General features: G+C 39.4%; 1 protein-coding gene and 1 long non-coding RNA gene across 2 annotated transcripts; one reads left to right on the top strand and one right to left on the bottom strand.

Moving 5' to 3' along the window:
- Positions 1-10: 10 nt before the first annotated feature.
- Positions 11-19,720, bottom strand: LOC145496636 (uncharacterized). The gene is made up of 5 exons (XR_014050581.1): positions 16,122-19,720; positions 13,310-13,384; positions 10,845-10,923; positions 9,276-9,346; positions 11-1,605 (listed from the first exon to the last, which is right to left on the bottom strand). It is a non-coding gene; the product is annotated as an uncharacterized LOC145496636 (long non-coding RNA).
- Positions 3,468-7,463, top strand: LOC145496633 (uncharacterized). The gene is made up of 2 exons (XM_081476341.1): positions 3,468-3,709; positions 4,836-7,463. Exon 2 carries the CDS (start codon positions 5,844-5,846, stop codon positions 6,339-6,341), a length of 498 nt encoding a protein of 165 aa, XP_081332467.1. The 5' UTR covers positions 3,468-3,709; positions 4,836-5,843; the 3' UTR covers positions 6,342-7,463.
- Positions 19,721-19,895: the final 175 nt, after the last annotated feature.

Here is a 19,895-nt window from a genome sequence, read left to right on the forward strand (position 1 = left end):
TATGGACTAATGACCCGCGACAGAGTTATATTACAAAACCTCTGAGAAATATAAAACGACTACATACCGCCACAGCACGGCACTGTTTTCCTTCGACAACTACAAAGTTTAGGATTGATTAATAGACTTTCAGAGAATTTTTAAGTCCTTTCAACATAACTGCCACTAATTAAACTTACAAACTTCAATTCGACGATTTACTCGTAAAATACGTAAGAAATATTTAAGGATATTAACCTAGCGGCGCTGTATGTGAACAACAACAGCAACAAGGAAATTAGAATAACTACAGATCAACAAATTAACATCAGGTTTTCATACGTCTGTCCTGTTATTGATCATGAATTTTGTCATAACATTGTGGAAGTAGATGTGGATCCACGACGCGATAGCCGAGTGTATCCGCAGACTGCTTTGGCAATGTTATGACGAAATTTATTGTCAATAACAGGACAGACATGAAAAACTGACTTCAATTTGTTTTTTACGATAACATGGTCAAACTGTCCGCTCTCGCTCGTTGACGCATCGCATAAATTATAAATTTGTTTCTGTCTGCTTATTGACAATGAAAATTAGCCAATGAGCGCGCGAGAATTTCTGCAGTTATCGTAAAAATGACATTTGATAAAATTACTATCTGCACTGTTATTGAATATTAATCAATTTGAATGACTATGAAGTTCGGGGCTTTTCAAGATCGTAAACATTTACGTTTGTTGAGAAAATGTTTCATCGTTTTCTCGCTGCGCCTTAGAAACCAAATTGATTCATCGGCAGAAAAAACAATTTTTCCCCCTACTCGATTGCGAATAGTAAGGTAACGAAAATTGCAAATTATATTCTTTCAAACAGAGCCAGTGAAACTTACACCGCAGGAAAAATATATTCGACATTAATTTTATCCTGCCAGTTTTAACCAGGCTAAAAGAAACCCTAATTTTTTCGGTAGTCAGTATAAGGAATAACTTTCCTCATGTAAACAGACGATTTTGTCTTTCTTAGCTTACATCACCACTATTTCATGTTGCGGGAGAAACGAAGAACTAACAAAAGTGGGAGATTTCCAAAGAACTACAAATTGAGAATTAAAAATAATTATGACGAGAAATGATATAGTTTTAGTACTGATCGGAGTTACCTCAGAAACACATGACATATGCACATCTACAGATTTGAATAGTCCAGTTCTGGTCATCTCTTTGTCACGCAATGCTACGCTCTAGGGAGACAGGGTCCCTCTCTCCCGATAGCGTAGCGTTGCGTGACAGAGACAGGGCAGATTTAAAATGTTATCGGTCGAAGTCTTTCCCAATCCTAACTACCCTTATTCCAGCTATGGTAATTGTAAACTTCGTTTTTTTTCTACTACGGCGTTCAAGTTTCCTTCTTTTGGTAGCTAATTTCACTATCGTGTCAAGACTCCTTGTTTGTCACAAAGTCCGCTTCCAAAATCTATTTCTCAGCAGTAAGAGATATCTAACCCATCACTGGTACATACACTATTCGGTAGACATAAAAAGCCTATCGGCTAGTCAGTCTCAGCCATCATCCATGGTGTATGATCAATTCATCTTGAGCTTCCCACCCAGAGAAGCGTCATACCTGGAATAAATGAAAACAGTTTCTCAGCATTCAGTTACTGCAATATTGCCTATGTTTATTTTATATTATTATATTTAGTTTATAAATATTATTACGTTTTGCCAAATTCTCGCTATGAAACATAACGTTAGCGAAAATTACTTCTATGGATTTAAATGACAAAACCATAGCTTCATTATAAACAAATTCCCGAGCGTTTTTATTAAAGGTGACAAACAAACAAGATTAACTTTCTAAACTGGTCAGCCTAACAGGTTTTAAAAATCCGGCCGATCCGCACAAAATGTGAGCTAAGCATCAGAAGTGGCCAAATTTCGTGACTTTTCACAGTTATGGGGAACATAACGTGACTTCACGTCCTTAGATTTTCCTTTTTCTAAAATATACCATGAATCCAAGATGGCGACTCCAAGATGTATGATCTCTTTTTGGCCAGATATGACGTGATAACTGCCACGCGATTTGAATTAAACACCAAGTTTGTTTGATTTGTCGAACGATTAGAATTTTCAAGATGTACGCAGTAGAAGAGAATCTTTTTGCACCTCCCAACCCCCACCCTCTTCACACGCTAGAGAACATTACTGAAAAGGCCTTGCTACCACGACAACAAGTACGATTTAACTTAAACTCTTACAAAAGTAAAAAAAGCGAATTCCAAAGGGTTGGGCAAAACAAAGGACAAAACAAAGCAATGACTTGACATAAAAATGGGGACAGCGGACGGTGGCAAGAGCGCATGCGTCATGATGACATTGTCACCTGCACGTGAATCGAACGTTTCAGGAAAATTAACTAGCACGCATTTTTTTTGATCGTACTTTTTAAAAGCTGAAAATTTTGTTAACAAAACCAAGAGACGAGATCATCGTCTTTGGCAGAAACGCAGTATTTACGGCCAAATTTATCGTTGATTCTAAATTCTGATAATCGCTTTTATGATTTCATCCTACTAAACAAAATTATGAAAACTATCTTGCATGCAGTCATAAAGGAAACAAAAACAAAACAAACAAAATTTTGATTCAGTTTTGTGATAACATTGCACAAGTCCTGCGTGGTGTAGTGGAGATCATTCTCGTTTCACAGTCCAGATGAACACAGGTTCGCCTACGTCTCGGGTTTGTATAACTGTCTCGAATTCTCCCAACCCTCCTCGTGTTTAGATGAGGCTATGTAAACACGGAAAAAGTGCTCTATTGTTTTAAATATTGACTATAAAACTTTCTCAAATGCCTATCACGTCTAGATTGTCATATGAATACAAAATAAAAGGTCCCTAAGGTCTAGTAAAAACAAACGCTTGGGGTACAACACCTTTCTTCTGAATGATCCCAACAAACGGGAGGAATTCAGCATCACACTCTCCAATAAGTTCCAGGCCATGCAAGAGCTGATGGAAGAGGAAACCATTGACGTAAGGTGGCAGATAGTGAAAGGAGCGGTCACACACAAGTGCTGGGTCCGAGGAACCCCAACCACATGGGGAGGATTTCCAGAGACACTGAAGATGATTGAGGAAAGAAAAGCAAAGAAGCCGGCTGTTAACAACAGCCGAACACAAACTACAAAAGCTAAGGCGCAAGAGGAGTACAAAGGGGCGAACGGGAGTGTCAAAAGGAGCCTTAAGGCAGTCAAACGCAACTATCTGGAGTCGCTGGCAGCAAAGGCTGAAGAGGCAGCTTATCATGGAAATATGCGGGACCTTTATGCTACCATAAGGAACCTATCGGGAAAATATAGCTAGCCAGAGAGACCGTTGAAAGATAAGGATGGGCAACCAATATCTGATTTCGAGGGGCAGAAAAAGTAGCCTGCGTAGCAGGCGTATAAATGGGACGGGGTTTGGAGGACGGGGAAAAAAACGGAGTGGGGCGGGGGGGGGGGGGGGAGAAGGAACGCCTGCTATAAAGACCCGTGTTGGTTCATTTCTGCGGTCGTTGGCGGCCGCAAAATTCTGATTGGTGAATCGGACAATAGGACGGGTTTGTGAAGTAATGCGAAAACAACCAAAATGGCGGCCGAGGTTGATGTGCTAGCGAGAGCTTTGGCTGATTTGAACGTCGTCGCTCGTAGTGAATTCAAGTTAAAACCGGAACAAGAAGTTGCAGTAAAATCTCTTCTAGATGGAAAAGATGTATTAGCGGTGTTGCCCACAGGATACAGCTAAAGCCTCATATTTCAAATGTTTGTTCCCGCCAAGGACTGTGTAAAATGGGGTTGACTAGCCTACACGACTTCTACGGTTCGTGGCATTTGTACATTTGCCGTTCTCTGTTCGGCCACTCGACCTTTTTTTGTAGCTTCACTCGTGTTTATGACGGGCAGTTCATGTTGTGTAATAAGGAGGAATTTCAAGTAGAGTTGAGCCGTTAGATCGTGCTATGGCAAATTTTTATAGGTCATAGGTCTGCATGGTTTCCACTGTTGTCTGCGTGTCGCTTCGTAGAGTTTGACACCACTGTAATTTGCCATGTGTTTATGCATTGTTTAGGCTCATTTCTATTGCAAGATATGCTTTTAAGTCTCCCCGAATTTTCTTTTGAGGGACAAAATATGAAATTTACCGTGAACATGTTGCTTACTTGCATTCTATATTGAGACGCCGGGCCGGCTGTGATTAGAACTGTTTGCAAGTACAGTAGGTAGATCCTTATCACGGATATCATATTTGTTCTCGTATTATTTTCTTCGGAGACGCCGTAGCTTTACTTCGAGAAAGCTATACGTCGAGTTGCGCCAGTGGCAACTACAGACATACAGAGCATTCTAGAAATACCGGCAACTGATGAGATCCACATGGAGGATCGAAACCATGGTCTTGCCTGAACTAAGTCGAGCAGTGGCATATACAACACGCAAAACAGTCAACAGGACTTGCGCGGAAACAGCTTCATTTGAATCATGTGGTGCCAGAACGACCAAAAGGAAAATAGATTTTCAAATGAAAGTTTGAAGTAAAGAAGTAAAGTTTACTCCACAAAATGTGCAGCTGCTGGTTTTTGAATGTCTATCTTTGGGTTGCTTTCTCTTTTACAAACCTTTGTGGGAGTTGCTGACATTACACGGCTTAAAGACTTTCTCACAATGCTCGCTGCTATGAATACTTTTTCACGCCTTCCCGCGTAAAGGCAGTTATGCAGAAAAGCGCGCGCCTTATTCTGATTGGTCATTGAACTGACAGCTCTGTTAATCCGATTACCGTAAAACAGTAGGCGGAGATGCAAAAGAAGCGGCTTTTGTAGCAGGCGTTACCTTCCCCGAATTCTCTTCCTCCTCCCCCACCCCCTCCCCTTTATACGCCTGCTACGCAGGCTACAGAAAAAGAGATGAGTGGAGCATTTTGAGGAACTGCTCAACCGACCTGCTCACCCAGACCCTCCGGACATACAGCCAGCCGACAGCGACCTACCCATTGACTGTAGCGCACCCACAAAGGAGGAGGTTCAAAACGCTATCAAGTAGCTGAGAAATGGCAAGGCTGCGGGACCTGACAACATCCCAGCAGAGGCACTGAAGCTCGACATCAGGACAAACGTGGAGCTGCTCTACCCTCTTTTCAATAAGCTCTGGGAAGAGGAGCGGGTACCAACAGAGTGGAAGGAGGGTTACCTCATCAAGCTCCCCAAAAAAGGTGATCTCAGCTCCTGCTCCAATTACAGAGGTATAACACTGCTGTACATTCTGGGAAAGGTGTTTAATCGAGTCTTGCTGAACAGGATGAAAAATGCCATAGACCCACAGCTTCGCGAGCAGCAAGTTGGTTTCCGTAAGAATAGGTCTTGCACCGACCAAATCACAAAGCTGCGTATCATCCTGGAGCAGTCCCTGGAATGGAATTCACCTCTTTATATCAACTTTGTGAACTATGAAAAAGCATTTGACAGCGTGGACCGGCAGACCCTCTGGAAGCTACTGAGACACTACGGAATACAGGAGAAAATAACCCACTAATGCCTTTGAGGTAAGAACCGGAGTGAGGCAAGGATGCCTGCTGTCGCCAGTTATGTTTCTTCTGACGATGGACTGGGTAATGAAGACATCTACAGCCATGGCATCCAGTGGACACTTTGGAAGCAGTTGGATGACCTGGCCTACGCTGATGACCTGGCCCTTCTTTCGCACACTCGACATCAGAGATCAGCGCTGTTGCAGACGCCTCAGCAAGTTTGGGCCTTAAGATCCATAGGGGGAAGAGTTAAGTCCTGAAGGTCAATACGGTCACAGATACTCCCATTATGCTGGAAAGTGAAGCGCTGGATGAGGTGGAGAGCTTCACTTACCTAGGCTGCATCGTAGATAACACCGGGAGGACTGAAGCTGATGTAAGAGCTCGCATCGGCAAGGCGAGAGCAGCTTTCCAACAGCTGAAGAATGTCTGGAGATCGCCACTTCTCGGCACCAGCACTAAAATCAGGATCTCTAACACCATCGTGAAACCTGTATTGCGTTATGGAGCCGAAACCTGGAGAACCACCGTCGCCACTATGAAAAGAATCCAGACTTTCATTAACACCTGCCTCAGAAGGATTCTTAAGATACGCTGGCCAGACATCATTAGCAACCAAGATCTGTGGAAACGAACGAGACAGCAGCCTACAGAAGTTGACATCTTTCAAAGACGCTGGAGGTATATCGACCACACCCTTCGGAAGTCCTCATCTAACATCACAAGGCAAGCCCTCACCTCAGGGGAAAAGGAAGAGGGGCCGACCAAGAAACTCGTGGCGCCGTGATCTAGAGGCAGACATGAGGGAAAATGGCTACACGTGGGGAGAACTGCAACGACTGGCCCAGGACTGCAATGACTGGATGGTGCTTATTGGTGGCCTTTGCCCTAGACGGGGCTACAGGCAATGACGATAATGAAAGTCTAGTAAAATACATTTTTCCACGAATTCCACCAGCCAAAAAAAAGAAACGATGAAGGGTGTATAGATCTGTTGAAATTCACACAGCAGGTTAAAGAAAACCTCTGAGAAAAGGATGCTCGTGATCTATTTCTCTTCTCCCTCCACCCCACCCCTACCAAAATTAACTGAAACGCTCCCGAAGAAAAATCTCGTCTCTAAAGAAAAGGTCCTCACCCTGTAAAGACAGTAGTTTGACTCTGTCGTTTAAACTGTCGGTGCACCAAATCTCTCATGCGCTGGCGTGTAGAAAACAAAGTCACCTACATACCGATAAATGATCGGAAGAGTCACGAAAGGCGACGACCACGAACCATTTCCCATCGTACCTTTTTGAAAACAGTTAAGGTCATTCCCCAGTATTGCATTGTGCATCCCTACTGCGCATAATTTTACGCGTGATTAGCGCGCGCGCATTAGAGGTAAATCGTCATTTTCTCGCAAACGAGTATGGTGACCTATCATTTTTTTCTGTTGTTTTGAATTGAGTAATAAATTTCTCTGTGTAAAATAGATATGGACCAATTCTCGGTGTAGGACAAAAAACAATCGTCGGAAACGTGAATTTAGCACGCAATCGTGTCTACAATCATGGTGCTATTATAAGGATTTATTGGGTATAAACAAGGTGCTGTTGTTCCTAAACGAACATAGGGACCCCTCGTTTTTATTTCAAAATTTAAGTTCCTATAATATAAACAATCAATTGGCAAAGTTTCACAAAAATCTCAGTGCAGGTTCTATTTCAATGGAATAACCCTCAATAGCAAACGTACAATTTAGGGCGACATTTATCCTAGTTGTCTGAAAACCATCAATATATCATTAACATATTCATAAAAGATCTTGCAGTATGATTACGCAGAAGCTGTAATATTTGATTGATTATTTGTGATGACAATCACATGTGTACTGAGTGGTGTAGTGTAGATCATTGTCGCTCCTCAAACCAGAGTTCCAGACGACCACAAGTTTGATAACCACTCGAAGTCTTAATCTTTCCTTTTTCTTCGTTTTTATTTTTATTTTCATTTTATTTTCTTCGGTGGACGCGCTTTTTTACTGTTTGTAACCCCTTTCAAAATTTAGATCGAATGCAAAAGAAAAAAAAAAAGATAAAAAAAGCGGAACTGTCCATGGTTGACTGGTACATGTAATGCGAGCCTGACACATTTTGTATTTTTAAATTTCGAGTCTGAGACTTCAAAGTGTTTACATGCGAGACGTTCAGACGTCATTTATTGAGCAAGCCAACAAATCAGAACTTGGAGACTTTCAAAAAGTCTTGCAAAAAGCGAGACTCTCAGACAGCTTTGAGATCGAGTGTTCTAGACGTACATAGCCGCTAAAGAAACGAGACTGCGACAACCGTCAAATTCGACGACAATTTTGCAAGACCCATGGTTTTTGCGGGACCTTTGCCCCCTCCCCTGCCTAGTGATTTCTCGGCTGACTACAAGTCAGGCTTGTAAACCAGCAATAAGTTCACTTCGGTACTACTATGAGCCTGCCATGAAAAGTTGTAGAAATCAGCGGTTCAATTCATACTCACTTCATAATTATTCCTGGTACACATTTCTGTGTATATGTTACCGTGGCGCAGTGACTCTGTAACTTTCTTCCATGTTTCCTTTCTTTTTTTTCCTTTTTTTGTTAATGCACACTTCTATGACAATAAACTATTTCCCGACGCTTCTTTGCGTTTCCTATCTTTAAAAGTATCATCTGAAGCTTTTGATCATTCGGCAATTCATGTAGTAGATAAAGCTTAAATTATTTTGATTTAAACTCAAAATATGATAGACCCACGAAACTATTTTCTCGCACCGTGAATTATCACCAGTGTTTCGTCGATTTACGAAGAAGAAAACAAGAGACGATGATCGACCACCCCCTCTTGGCAAAAAAAAAAAGCCATGACGATCTGTCTGTACAACCGAATAATGTGAGTCCGTGTTTGTAACCTGCGTCCCGGAGCAGTCGATTGATATGATCAGTCTATTGGACTTGTGAACAGTCGACCGCTTTTCAACCCTCCACCGAACTGGCCGACCAGTGAGATTTTAAAATTTTTTAACACACACACAGACACAAATATACTTTCGAATGTCTAAACGATTTACCAAAGACAAACTTCACCTCAACTTCAAGCGACTGCGAAAGCTTTATGCACTGGTCAGCAGATTCATTAAAAAGTTAACATGAATCGATGGAAGGAAGGAGCGAGTGAAGGAGTGAAAGTCAATGTCCTACCTAAACTCAGAAAATGACTTTTTCTGAGTAAAAAGAGTAATTAAGTTGTTGGACTTGTCCTAGAATTTGATGATGTGGGGGTAACAATCAAGTAAATTCCCAGGGGTAATTCCGCCCCAGGGGAACTCCCATATAAATAGGACAGGGTGCTCATCGTACCTTAGGGGATAAAAACGGTTTTGTTACCTCTTAGGGAGTTCAGCCTTAAAAGATCCACATCAAGAGCTCTTGTGGTACCTTTTAGGGTATTGGGCCGAAAAAAAATATGACAGGAGATAATTTGTTGTTTTAGAATTGGTACCTCTTAGGGGTGAAAAAATTTCAAGCCACGCCCACAAAATACAGGATCTTGGTACCTCTTAGGGGTTCTTTTCAAAATTTCCAATGAGCACCCCCGTCCTTTTTATTTGGGAGTCCCCCTCCTGGGAATCAAGCTTCAGGAGCATACGTGAGAATCTCAGCCAGGTTACGGTTTGGGTTGATAAATGCATAAGAGCACATGTTTACCTGGGTCCTAGATTGCAATAACTGCTACATGGTGTTTATCCTCTTCTTGTCTTGTCCTGATTTGTCTCCAACTGAAAAATAGAAGGACCAGCAAGATTTAGATCAAATGATTAATGGCTGACATAGTGTGCTAACTGGTTCCTAACACAAGGAACCTGGCCAAACACTTTAAACACAGCCTGTCTCGGCAGGCCCAGGAGCATAAATGGGTACTACAGGTCTGTTTTAGCGTTCTACGCAGATGCTATATGGGCTTGTCACACAATCTTGCATGGAGAGCGTGATTGCGTGACGGGCCTGAAGAGCATCTGAGGCTAGGTCCGTTCCAGTCACCCACTAATTCTAGTAACATGGCGGGGCAAGTAGATAAAACTGGGGGCCACCTGTGATTGACTAGCATGTCATCCAGAGAGAACAGGAATACAGTTCTTTCAATCGGATCTGAAGTGAGTGGCTGCTCTGGTGTAACAACACTCAGAAAGTAATAAGAGGGGTCCAGAATAACTTTCTCTAAGGTGGGGAAGGGGTGCTGATTCACACTACTTCCAGATCCAGCGGGTGGTGGGTCTCATTGAGAGCAACAGGAATGCCACAGTAAGTGCCAAGAATAAACTAAGCACATGGAGAGCTGGGGGGGGGGGGGTGCTGGTGGGTGGGTGGAAGGGGGGGTTGTTATTCCCAAATACTATTTTAGTATGAAGAATGAATTAAATGTAACAAGATCTGAGGAGGTGTTCTACATTCAGTAGAAAACATGACAAGTTATCAGTGAAGTTTAGAAACAAAATGATATTTACCACAAACGGCTACAACTTCTGCCATATATCTGTCTTTAGCAGCTTCAAAATTAAAAGGGTATTTTCTAAATCTATTCTTGAGTTGACTCGATTTAAAGATCACAAAAAAATTAAACCAAAATCAGAGGCACATTTCTCCATTTGCCATTTGCTGTATATCAATCTGTCTTAAGAAGTCAGCAATCCCACAGTGTGAGACTTAACATTAAACAATATTGCTTTGAATCATTCACCTTTGCTCTGTCTGTATAGGTCCACTTTCAATTGTTAACTTGTAATTCAAAAGGCTGGTTTTTCAATTCATCATTCTTTCAGAAATGCTAACATGGATATGTGGGTAAAATGTTTATCGCCCTAGAACCCCCTTGCAATCCCCTCAGGGGAGGGGGTGTTGGATACCACAGATAGGGTCAAATCTTCTAACAACTGACCAGTCTTGACCACCTTGGTAAATGGAAAACTTATTTGTCCAAAACAATTAACTTGGTCTACCCCCATTAATGACAAGTATTCAAGTCATATCCCCAAGAAATATTATTTTCCACTATGTCAGCTATCTAAAAATTTGACTACAGTACATGTACTTGTACTTTAAATTGAGATTAAAACTCATTGTTACGACAGGGGTTTTTTCTCTCACCTGCTTCAACTGCTGCAATGGCTTTTTCAATTCAATGACTAGAAGTAACATGACAGATAATCTCTGGCATTAGGAAAAGTAATATACTTGTATAGATGTATTTTTTCACAAAAACATAAACCATTTCCATACCTGGGCAACTGTTATTACTGCACTGTTCATTGTAAGCTTAACAGGAACTATCATAGTATGGTACATTTGACAATGGAAACTGAAATAAATAAAAATATTATTTAAATAATTTTTAAAACAATTCAACTTTATTAGGTACAAATGGCTCTTATACAGTCTAGCACTAGTACAAGCAACCTGCACAACAAAACGTGTACTGAATCTCAATAGCCTCAAATAGTTAATTTTTGATTTTAAATTATGTTTCAAGCCAATAAGACAAGAAGTAAATTATTTAGAAAAATGACTCAGTTAGATTGAAGAGGAAATCCAGTAAGTGGCAGTAGGAGAGCGGGTTGGCAGGGGTGACAGGAATGTAAGGGGTATGCCAGAGCTTACATGCAGGGAGTTAGGGAGAAACTAAACCATCTTTATGCTCTGTTAACAATAAGTGAAGGAAAACCTCCCTCACTGTGGGTATGCGCTTTCCGATATTAAAACAAAGGAGCTTTGGCACCTGCTAGCTCTTAATACATTCTGGAACTTAAGTACATGTAAGTAAGTACTAAATTGACTGCAGAATATCGGGCCACTCTTTTGCATCTCATTGAATTTGAATTGTTTCTTTTGTTTCTATACTACAAATCCTTGAATTAGCACCCGCGGTATTTATTTCAAATTTGGGAGGAGGCAAGGGGGCATTTATTCGAGGGGCAAGGGGTGCTTAATCGAGGGGGGGCGTTTATATAATTTTTCCCAAATTGTGGCCTGACATGATCATTTTATTTAATTATCATCTGCACGTAAACAACAACATAAGCTGTTTATCGACCTAAAAGCTGATCCTAAACTTTAAATCGTGGCACCATTAGTACTTGTAATTTTTTTCTAAACTTAACGTGTTCACAAACTGAAACAATGCAAAGTCTAAAAGTCTAATACTGATAACAATGGGGTGACAGGCCTACACAACTCCTATCCATGTGTAATAGCCGCTTTGAGAGTTTTGCTTGAACTAGTATATTTTTGAGGATCTGCCCTTTTTGTATGGTGCGATAGGGGGATCTTTGAATATTTCGCTAAGCAATAATCCTGTTTTTAGGAGGACATTTCACCAGAGTAGAGCCGTTAGAGGTCATAGGTCCGCGTGGTTTCCGCTGTTATCCGTGTGTAATTTGTAGAGTTCGACACCTCTGTTTTTTGTCACGTGCTAGTTTTTATTGCTCATTTGTATGGCAAGATATGTTTTAAGCTCTCTAAATCTTAGCTCTGGAGGGACAAAGTTTGAAACATTCCGTGAACATGTTGGTTACTTGCATTTTGTATTATTACGCCGGGCCCAGCTGTTTGATTAACTGTTGCAAGTTATGCTGCTTCTTATCATGGGTGTCATATTTATCTTTGTTATTGCTTAGCGAAATATTCAAAGATCCCCCTATTGTACCATACAAAAGGGGAAGATCCTCAAAAATATACCAGTTCAAGCAAAACTCTCAAAGCGGCCATTACACGTGGATAGGAGTTGTGTAGGCCTGTCACCCCATTGTTATCATGACGAAAACTATACATCCTTTGTTGTCTATTACTTGTCCACAAAATGGGGGGAGGGGTGGGGCGCTTATCCGAAGGGGGGGACGCTTATTTTAAATTTTGGCCAACAGGAGGGCATTTATTCGAAGGGGGCACTTATTCAAGGGGGGGGGGGCGGGCGCTAATTTGATGATTTACAGTACGCTTCGTTCTTAAAAGCATTGAGGGATATGTTAATAACTAGCGCGGTGTTGTAAAATTACTCCTTCGAATCAGTCGTGCCGAGTTTGTTTACAATAAACGTGCATGCGATTGCAAATGATTGCTTAAATTTGTGCTTCCAGCTTACAATAATGTACAAAAAAACATACTTGTATAAATAAGATTTTATCATTAAACATTACCAGTTAATGTGAAATTTATATTTAACACAAAATTAGAAGCCTAATGTAAATATTTTTGTGAGTCTATGGAAACAGACGCCGTCATGCATTGTATCAACAAATCATATTTTATACAGCGGACCTCACTGGCATGGACTTTGACACTATGATATATGATTTTACCTGTCTGTAAAACCTCCATTATTGATGAAAAATATTCAGTGATTTTAGCGATAAACAGAGGTTGAAAGTCAGCTAGTGAAATCATAAGGTATATATATTAAAGTGACGGCATTGAACGCACTCATAATCTTTGATTACTACTAGTACACAATGTACTGCAGCTGACTTAAGGTTGGTGAAGACTAATGTAAACACTCCTTCAGGATGGTCAAGTAAGCCTCAAGAATCAGGCAAGCAAGTAAGTCTGGTAAGGTTGGGCTTTATGCTCCAAGCTACAGTAGTCAAGTTTGAAACAGTTACTTGCCTAGTGGCTGGAAACAGAACTGAACAGATGTCAAACACTCTTAGTAGAAGTATATATTTAATAAAGATATTAAGAGATTTTGTCACCCAAGTAACTGACATCATTGAGTTTTTTTTGGTCAAACTTTACAGCAGCCATTCTGGTATTTTCAATGATAGAATCTGAAATGAAATAATTAAGTATTCAGTATATTCAGAATGTGAAGGAAATGTATTCACAAGGCAACAGTTCTAAAGGCAGAGGAATTAGCTTGTAAACACCAAAATGACTCCCTGCCATTCAAGTACTTTAGTGACAGCTACGTGTATCACATGTGATCATCACTAATGGAAAATAAATATACAGTGACAATCAATTAATAATACAAAAGGACAGACCATCAATCATTCGAAGTGATATGCCAGCACTTTTTTCTATCTCTTTGGTTATGTAAACTTTATTTCTCTGTGTTAAATGTGTTGCAATTTTAAGAGTGTTTATTTAAAAAAAATTACCAAAGCATTTTGTTATTGTTATTATTAAGGGACAGTGTCATGGTCTGCGCATGTGTGATTGCATTTTCATATTGGCTTGATGATTTTTCTCTCTTTCCTTTTTAGAGGGATTTACAAAGGGGATTTCTCAACACTATATCATTTTGAGGTCACAATATTTTGAATGACCTATACCACTTGCTGTGTTTCTGACCCTGCTAGGCTGCAGCATGATCTACGCACTACACCAACTGTTAAATACCCCGACTTAACAGCTAATTTTTTTTTCCTCCAGTACAGTGTATATCATCATAGAATGCATATTCTGCAGTTCATAACAATTTAAAACACGCAGGGATCAGGAAGGACGTGCGCCATGAGCATATGACACATAAAGCCATGAAATGGTGCATTACGAAAGTACCTAACAGGCCTGCAATGTTCCCTCGCCATAAAACAGCTAGTAAAATATGCACTATTTTGTGGAAAGGATTTTCATTTGTGAAATTTTCAGTGTAATAACGAATAAACACGCAAGAAATCACAATGCCTTTGCTCTTCAATCAACCTTATAAAAGTGTTTGTGGTTCTTGCTCAATCCATGTGTTTGCCGTTTTCACTGATAGAATCGGCTGATTTGAATATGTTTTGCATGCTGTAATTAGCTAAAATAATAAGCCTCTGAAAGCAAAAGTTATGAAATTGGACAAGACTCAGATATTGTTGCCTTTTTCCACTATGAACACCGAGTCCACCACAACGAATTGTGATCCTGAAAACAACAATGAATTCAAAGCTTCCAAGCCTTCTAGTTTTTTAATGAACAAAAATTTCAAAGTAAGTGGCTAACTTTGTTGCCTTTGCTTGCTTACTAACCCTGAGGGGGATGCTGTGTACTGTAAGGTCTGCTTAAAACATGGCAAGAAGAACAGTCGTACTAAGACCGCCAAATGTAAAACATTTAAAACAAGCAGCATGATGAGACATGAGGACCTTCCAGATCACAAACATGTGTTCAAACATGCGTAAAAGTATAAAACAACAACAATCAAGAATTATGTATCATTTGTCGAAATTTTTTTATGGTCCATTTATTTACCCTAATGACCCAAACTTGTCATAAATGACCTATAACTTTCCAATGCCATGAGCCATAGGTTCATTTACCAGTTTTACCTTCCCAATCCCTGCTCAGCTGGACAGGGTGGGGGAAGTTTGCTCATAGCCTGAAATGTCCTCAGACGACGACTGACATGCCTCTCAAGCTAGAAATATACTGTCGACAACCTCAGTATGATTCAACACAAAATAGAACACAGGTCACTGATTACCAGAAAGGTATGTTTGTTATAATATTAAACAAAGTGGGACATCGCATACCATAGTTTTTGCTGTTTTAACAGATGCTTAGATTTTCTTAACTGATACCTCTTTCCATTCTAACAGATGCAAAGAAATTATGAATAGTTGCAAAAGCCATTTGAACAGTTTGATTGTAATGTAAGACGCTTCGCCTAACGCTTGAAATGGTTTTCATGAAACGTTTAAACCGATTACAAACAGATAACAAATGGATGATAACTTGCAATAGTACTAGTACTAGTACCCAGTCTACCTATAGGGCAAAATATAGAGAGAGGTCTGTCACGTGTCATCCCATACATTTGTATACATACATACATACATACATACATACATACATACATACATACATACATACATACATACATACATACATACATACATACATACATACATACATACATACATACATACATACATACATACATACATACATACATACATACATACATACATACATACATACATACATACATACATACATACATACATACATACATACATACATACATACATACATACATACATACATACATACATACATACATACATACATACATACATACATACATACATACATACATACATACATACATACATACATACATACATACATACATACATACATACATACATACATACATACATACATACATACATACATACATACATACATACATACATACATACATACATACATACATACATACATACATACATACATACATACATACATACATACATACATACATACATACATACATACATACATACATACATACATACATACATACATACATACATACATACATACATACATACATACATACATACATATCCACAAGATTTGCCCTGACTTAAAAATTAAAAATAAATTTGGGAGAATGATTATGGATTCAATACACAATGAATGATGACACAAGGCAGCCCAAAGAACCTTTCATTTGACCTGGAACTAAACAAGGCAAAAGACAAGCAAAAGTAAACTTATTGCAAATTGATGTAAAAATGACTTCATGGTATCTTTCGGTTGCAGCAAGTGATAAAGCATTGAATTCTTTACCTCATGAGATAGCTGATCATTGTGAACAAGCTCTAACTTTTCAAATTTGAGGGTTGCTCCAACTGCAGTGTCTCTATAAGACTGTATGACATGCTGAAGTAATTCCTTCCCCTCTCTCGTGTTGAAATTGGAAACTTGAAGAAGTTCTGAAAGGCAGGACAATTGAAAAACTGAGCAGCGATTAACCGAGATAAATCAAAATCATTTAAGCTTAGGCCCGGTTTAAATTTTACATGTTACATACTCTGAATCTAATACTAATTTGGGTCGACTCAAATTAATAAGTTCAACATTTGATTTAAACTTAGCATTTTTTGTGCCAAATAAAATTGCTGAGTGCGAGCAACATGTTCGTTCCTAGACTCTGTTTCAAGTTTCCCATCAAGAGGGCTGACAATGATAAGGAGCACATTTTGCGTTTCGATCGTTCACACCTTTCAAGTACCATTCGTGCATAGAGGATGTGCAATTTACAATGTGGATGACAGTGCATTACTTCTTATACTCTGATTTTCATTTCACTTTCCCACTCAAATTCAAGTTCATAGACTTTGCTCTCCATCTTCTACTGAAAAAAGAGAAAAAAACTTTGTCACACGCTATGTTTTGTCTTGCCTTGCCTCTTCTTCAAATTAAGTAGAGCATCTCATACAAAAAAGCATTGCGGCATGTCAAGCCAGTAAGTCTTATACTCTGCTGAAGAGAAGTACGAAACACCGCATACACTATTTTATCTTTTTCTCAGCTCGTGAGCGGGTGCAATTCAACAAATCCTGCAATCTGATTGGTTCCTGGAGCGGGCGGAATTTTCTCATCCGGACCGCCACAGTGGTAATCGTCAATCTTTCGACCTTTTTACACTTCCATCGACGATTAATCAATGCAAGTTTATATCTATTCACCTTTAAATGGCAAGGAAAGTCACTGTAAGTAAATTCAATTGAATTTTTTGAAGTTGTTTGGCAGTTTGTAGCTTGGCGCTGTAATGGTGCATAATCCTGTGTGTCCTTCTCTGTACAACTTTAAGTAAAAAATTGAGTCAATTTCAGTCAGGTTTACCTCTCTGATCATTGCTGTATTTAAGAGAATTTCTGTGGAATACACTTAACAAATTTCCTCGCTATTTGCTGCTCAATTTACGTTAGAAAACTCTGATTTCAAGTGATTTGCAACAGCTGACAGAAATTGTTTTTGTAGTAGAACTTCAATCTTTGCACGAAATTTCACACTGGAAAAACACTTTCGCAGAACTTAACTGGTGAACTAAATGCAACTAACATAAAGTAGTTCAAAATAAATCTGTTCAATCTTAAATACATCTTTCTTTGTCTAGTATCCGAGTTACTCGCTTGTTCACTCGTTAGGTTTTTTAAGAATGGTTTGTAGACGGCGCATAAGCCAATTCAATGACAAAGTTGCATAAACAAACCCACTTGTAAGCCAATTTACTGCAGGAAAAAAAGATAAACATGTTATTGGCCAGCTTATGGTCGGTCCATATTGTAAAAAACTGTGACGTCAGACTTGAAACTGCTGCCCTTGGCCTGTGGCCTTGGGCAGCATTTTCAAGACCTTGGTCACAGTTTTTCCCTATACGGACCAACCATACAACATCAACAATAACTTTATTTACTCGTACATTTACAGTGCCTTTATATCAATAAAAAGTATAGACAAAGAAAAAAGTGCACTATTTGAGTCTGGAGACTGAAATAACCAAGGGTTTTCTAGTCAGCCTCCAGTTATCATATTGCCATATTGCCATTACAGTTGCCATATTGCTTTCCTACCCTGCATGTCATGTAGCATAGAACGGTTTTTGCTTGACAGCCGAAAAGTAATTGGTTTTCCATAACTACGTTGCACGATTGGATTGAAGCAAGAACCACACATACATGTACTACCATCCTCACCAGCCTTCCATCTACATCTTCTACAATTGCCACCAAAAATTCCCACCAGCTTGTTGGGCACATGTCATGCAGCACAAAACTGTGGAGTAATGCATTGGTAAAAGATATAGTTTAACAGAATTTATGAATTGGATTCAGCACATGTAAAATGCGGCATTTAAATCAACTGTCAAACTCCAGTCGCATATTTGACTGGATCAGTCGAATGTTCGACTGAACTTGCATTTAATAGACCATTTTACAGTTGCCTACTTGGTGACCTGGCCTGTGAATGGCAGCGAGGCTGGGGGTGGCCTTACTTTGGTACAGACATCTCTGCTTTTGTCATGTCAGTGCACCTGGTTAGCATTAGAACAACCTGATTTACACAACAAATACCAGTAGTGGTCAGCAGTACCAGAGGTGACCATGCTCTTTAGCTGTCGTGGTAGCGTGGTGCCCCATTCATTGTCCTGTTACTCGGCTGTTTATAGTTTCACTGTGGTTTGATTAAAGCCTTAGTGCGCACATGTTCTGTGCATCACGCAAGGCATGGTTTAAGCACCACACACACACTGGGTTGACATTGACACAATAAATTTTGCTACCAAGTACACAACTTTAATGAAAGCAAAATTTTCCTACTGTGACCAAATCAACTACTTAAACCAGGAACACCAGAATAGCAGCATATCGCTAACCACTAACTGTGTAAGTCTTCCAGCTGAAAAACTAGCTGTTATCTGTCAGAAATTTAACTGAAATTTAACTGTAAACATGTACCTGTAGATGGCATAGAGATATGCAAATGTTTTACTTACTGGGGAGGTGACAGGAAAAAATGTAACAGGCACCGTAGTTTTCAAAAAAGATCAATAATTTTGAAAAATGTACGGTTACCCCTACATTTTATGTTATGAAATGGAGGTGGCAAGCCTATTCAACACATGATTAGTTTCTGGTTGTGAGCTAATGGTATTTAGACTGTATTTTAGCTGAACCAGAGGAAGGCTGTCAGAGACAACTAAAAGCGCTGTTGCAACAATTTTGTGATTAAAAACATACTAAAAATGTTTTTGTTTCCTTTTACAATATACTGTATCTTTATAAATGCCTTTGCTTTTCTGTATGTAAAGGCCAAAACAGGAATTCTAAGGAAATCTGTAAAGAAATATTCTTTCCTTCTTTTTTCAGAAAATGCTGATGTCAGCATTTTTGTAGACATTCAAGGCTAATTATCTCAAAAAAATGTGTGGCCACCCAATTTTTCTTTGTGGATTCCAATAGCCCTTGCAAAGATCTACTTTTTCCGTGTGGTCCTAACCTGGCAAAAAAACCTTTGTATTTAGTAGACACTACAAAGTCCTTAATTCGGCAATTAGATTCAGTGCATGTAAAATGCAACATTTAAACCATGCCAGACCTTAGCTTAAGGTGGTTCCCTATAGCAGAGTTCTCCGTAAGCTCCGGCTACCAGCAAAGTTCACCGTCTAGTCGTCCTTGGCGCGCCGGCTACTCACAGTAAATAAATTATGAAAAAAATTATTTGTAACAATGTGAGCCTATCCATCTATAAAATTAAGCATTAAAAACAATATGTCTAATTTTCTCAACAAATACGTAGCGATTAAAAAATACAACTCTTATAGCTGTGAGATCAAAGAAATCTGAAATCATTCGGGCCGTGAGAATTGCCGCCAAAAACGTGATGTGGGCACTGAGCCGTGACAGCAGCACTGAAATATTTGACAGCCGGGGTTAAAGTTAAAGTTAAAGCTCAGTTTTTCCTCTGATAATCAAATCAAATTAAATCAAAACTTTATTTATCCAGGGTGACAAGTAATAGTTTATCAACTACTAAATTTGTGGCCCTCTTAAATGT

Source organism: Orbicella franksi, chromosome 9 (genome assembly GCF_964199315.1).
Source record: "Orbicella franksi chromosome 9, jaOrbFran1.1, whole genome shotgun sequence".
Taxonomy (NCBI): domain Eukaryota; kingdom Metazoa; phylum Cnidaria; class Anthozoa; order Scleractinia; family Merulinidae; genus Orbicella; species Orbicella franksi.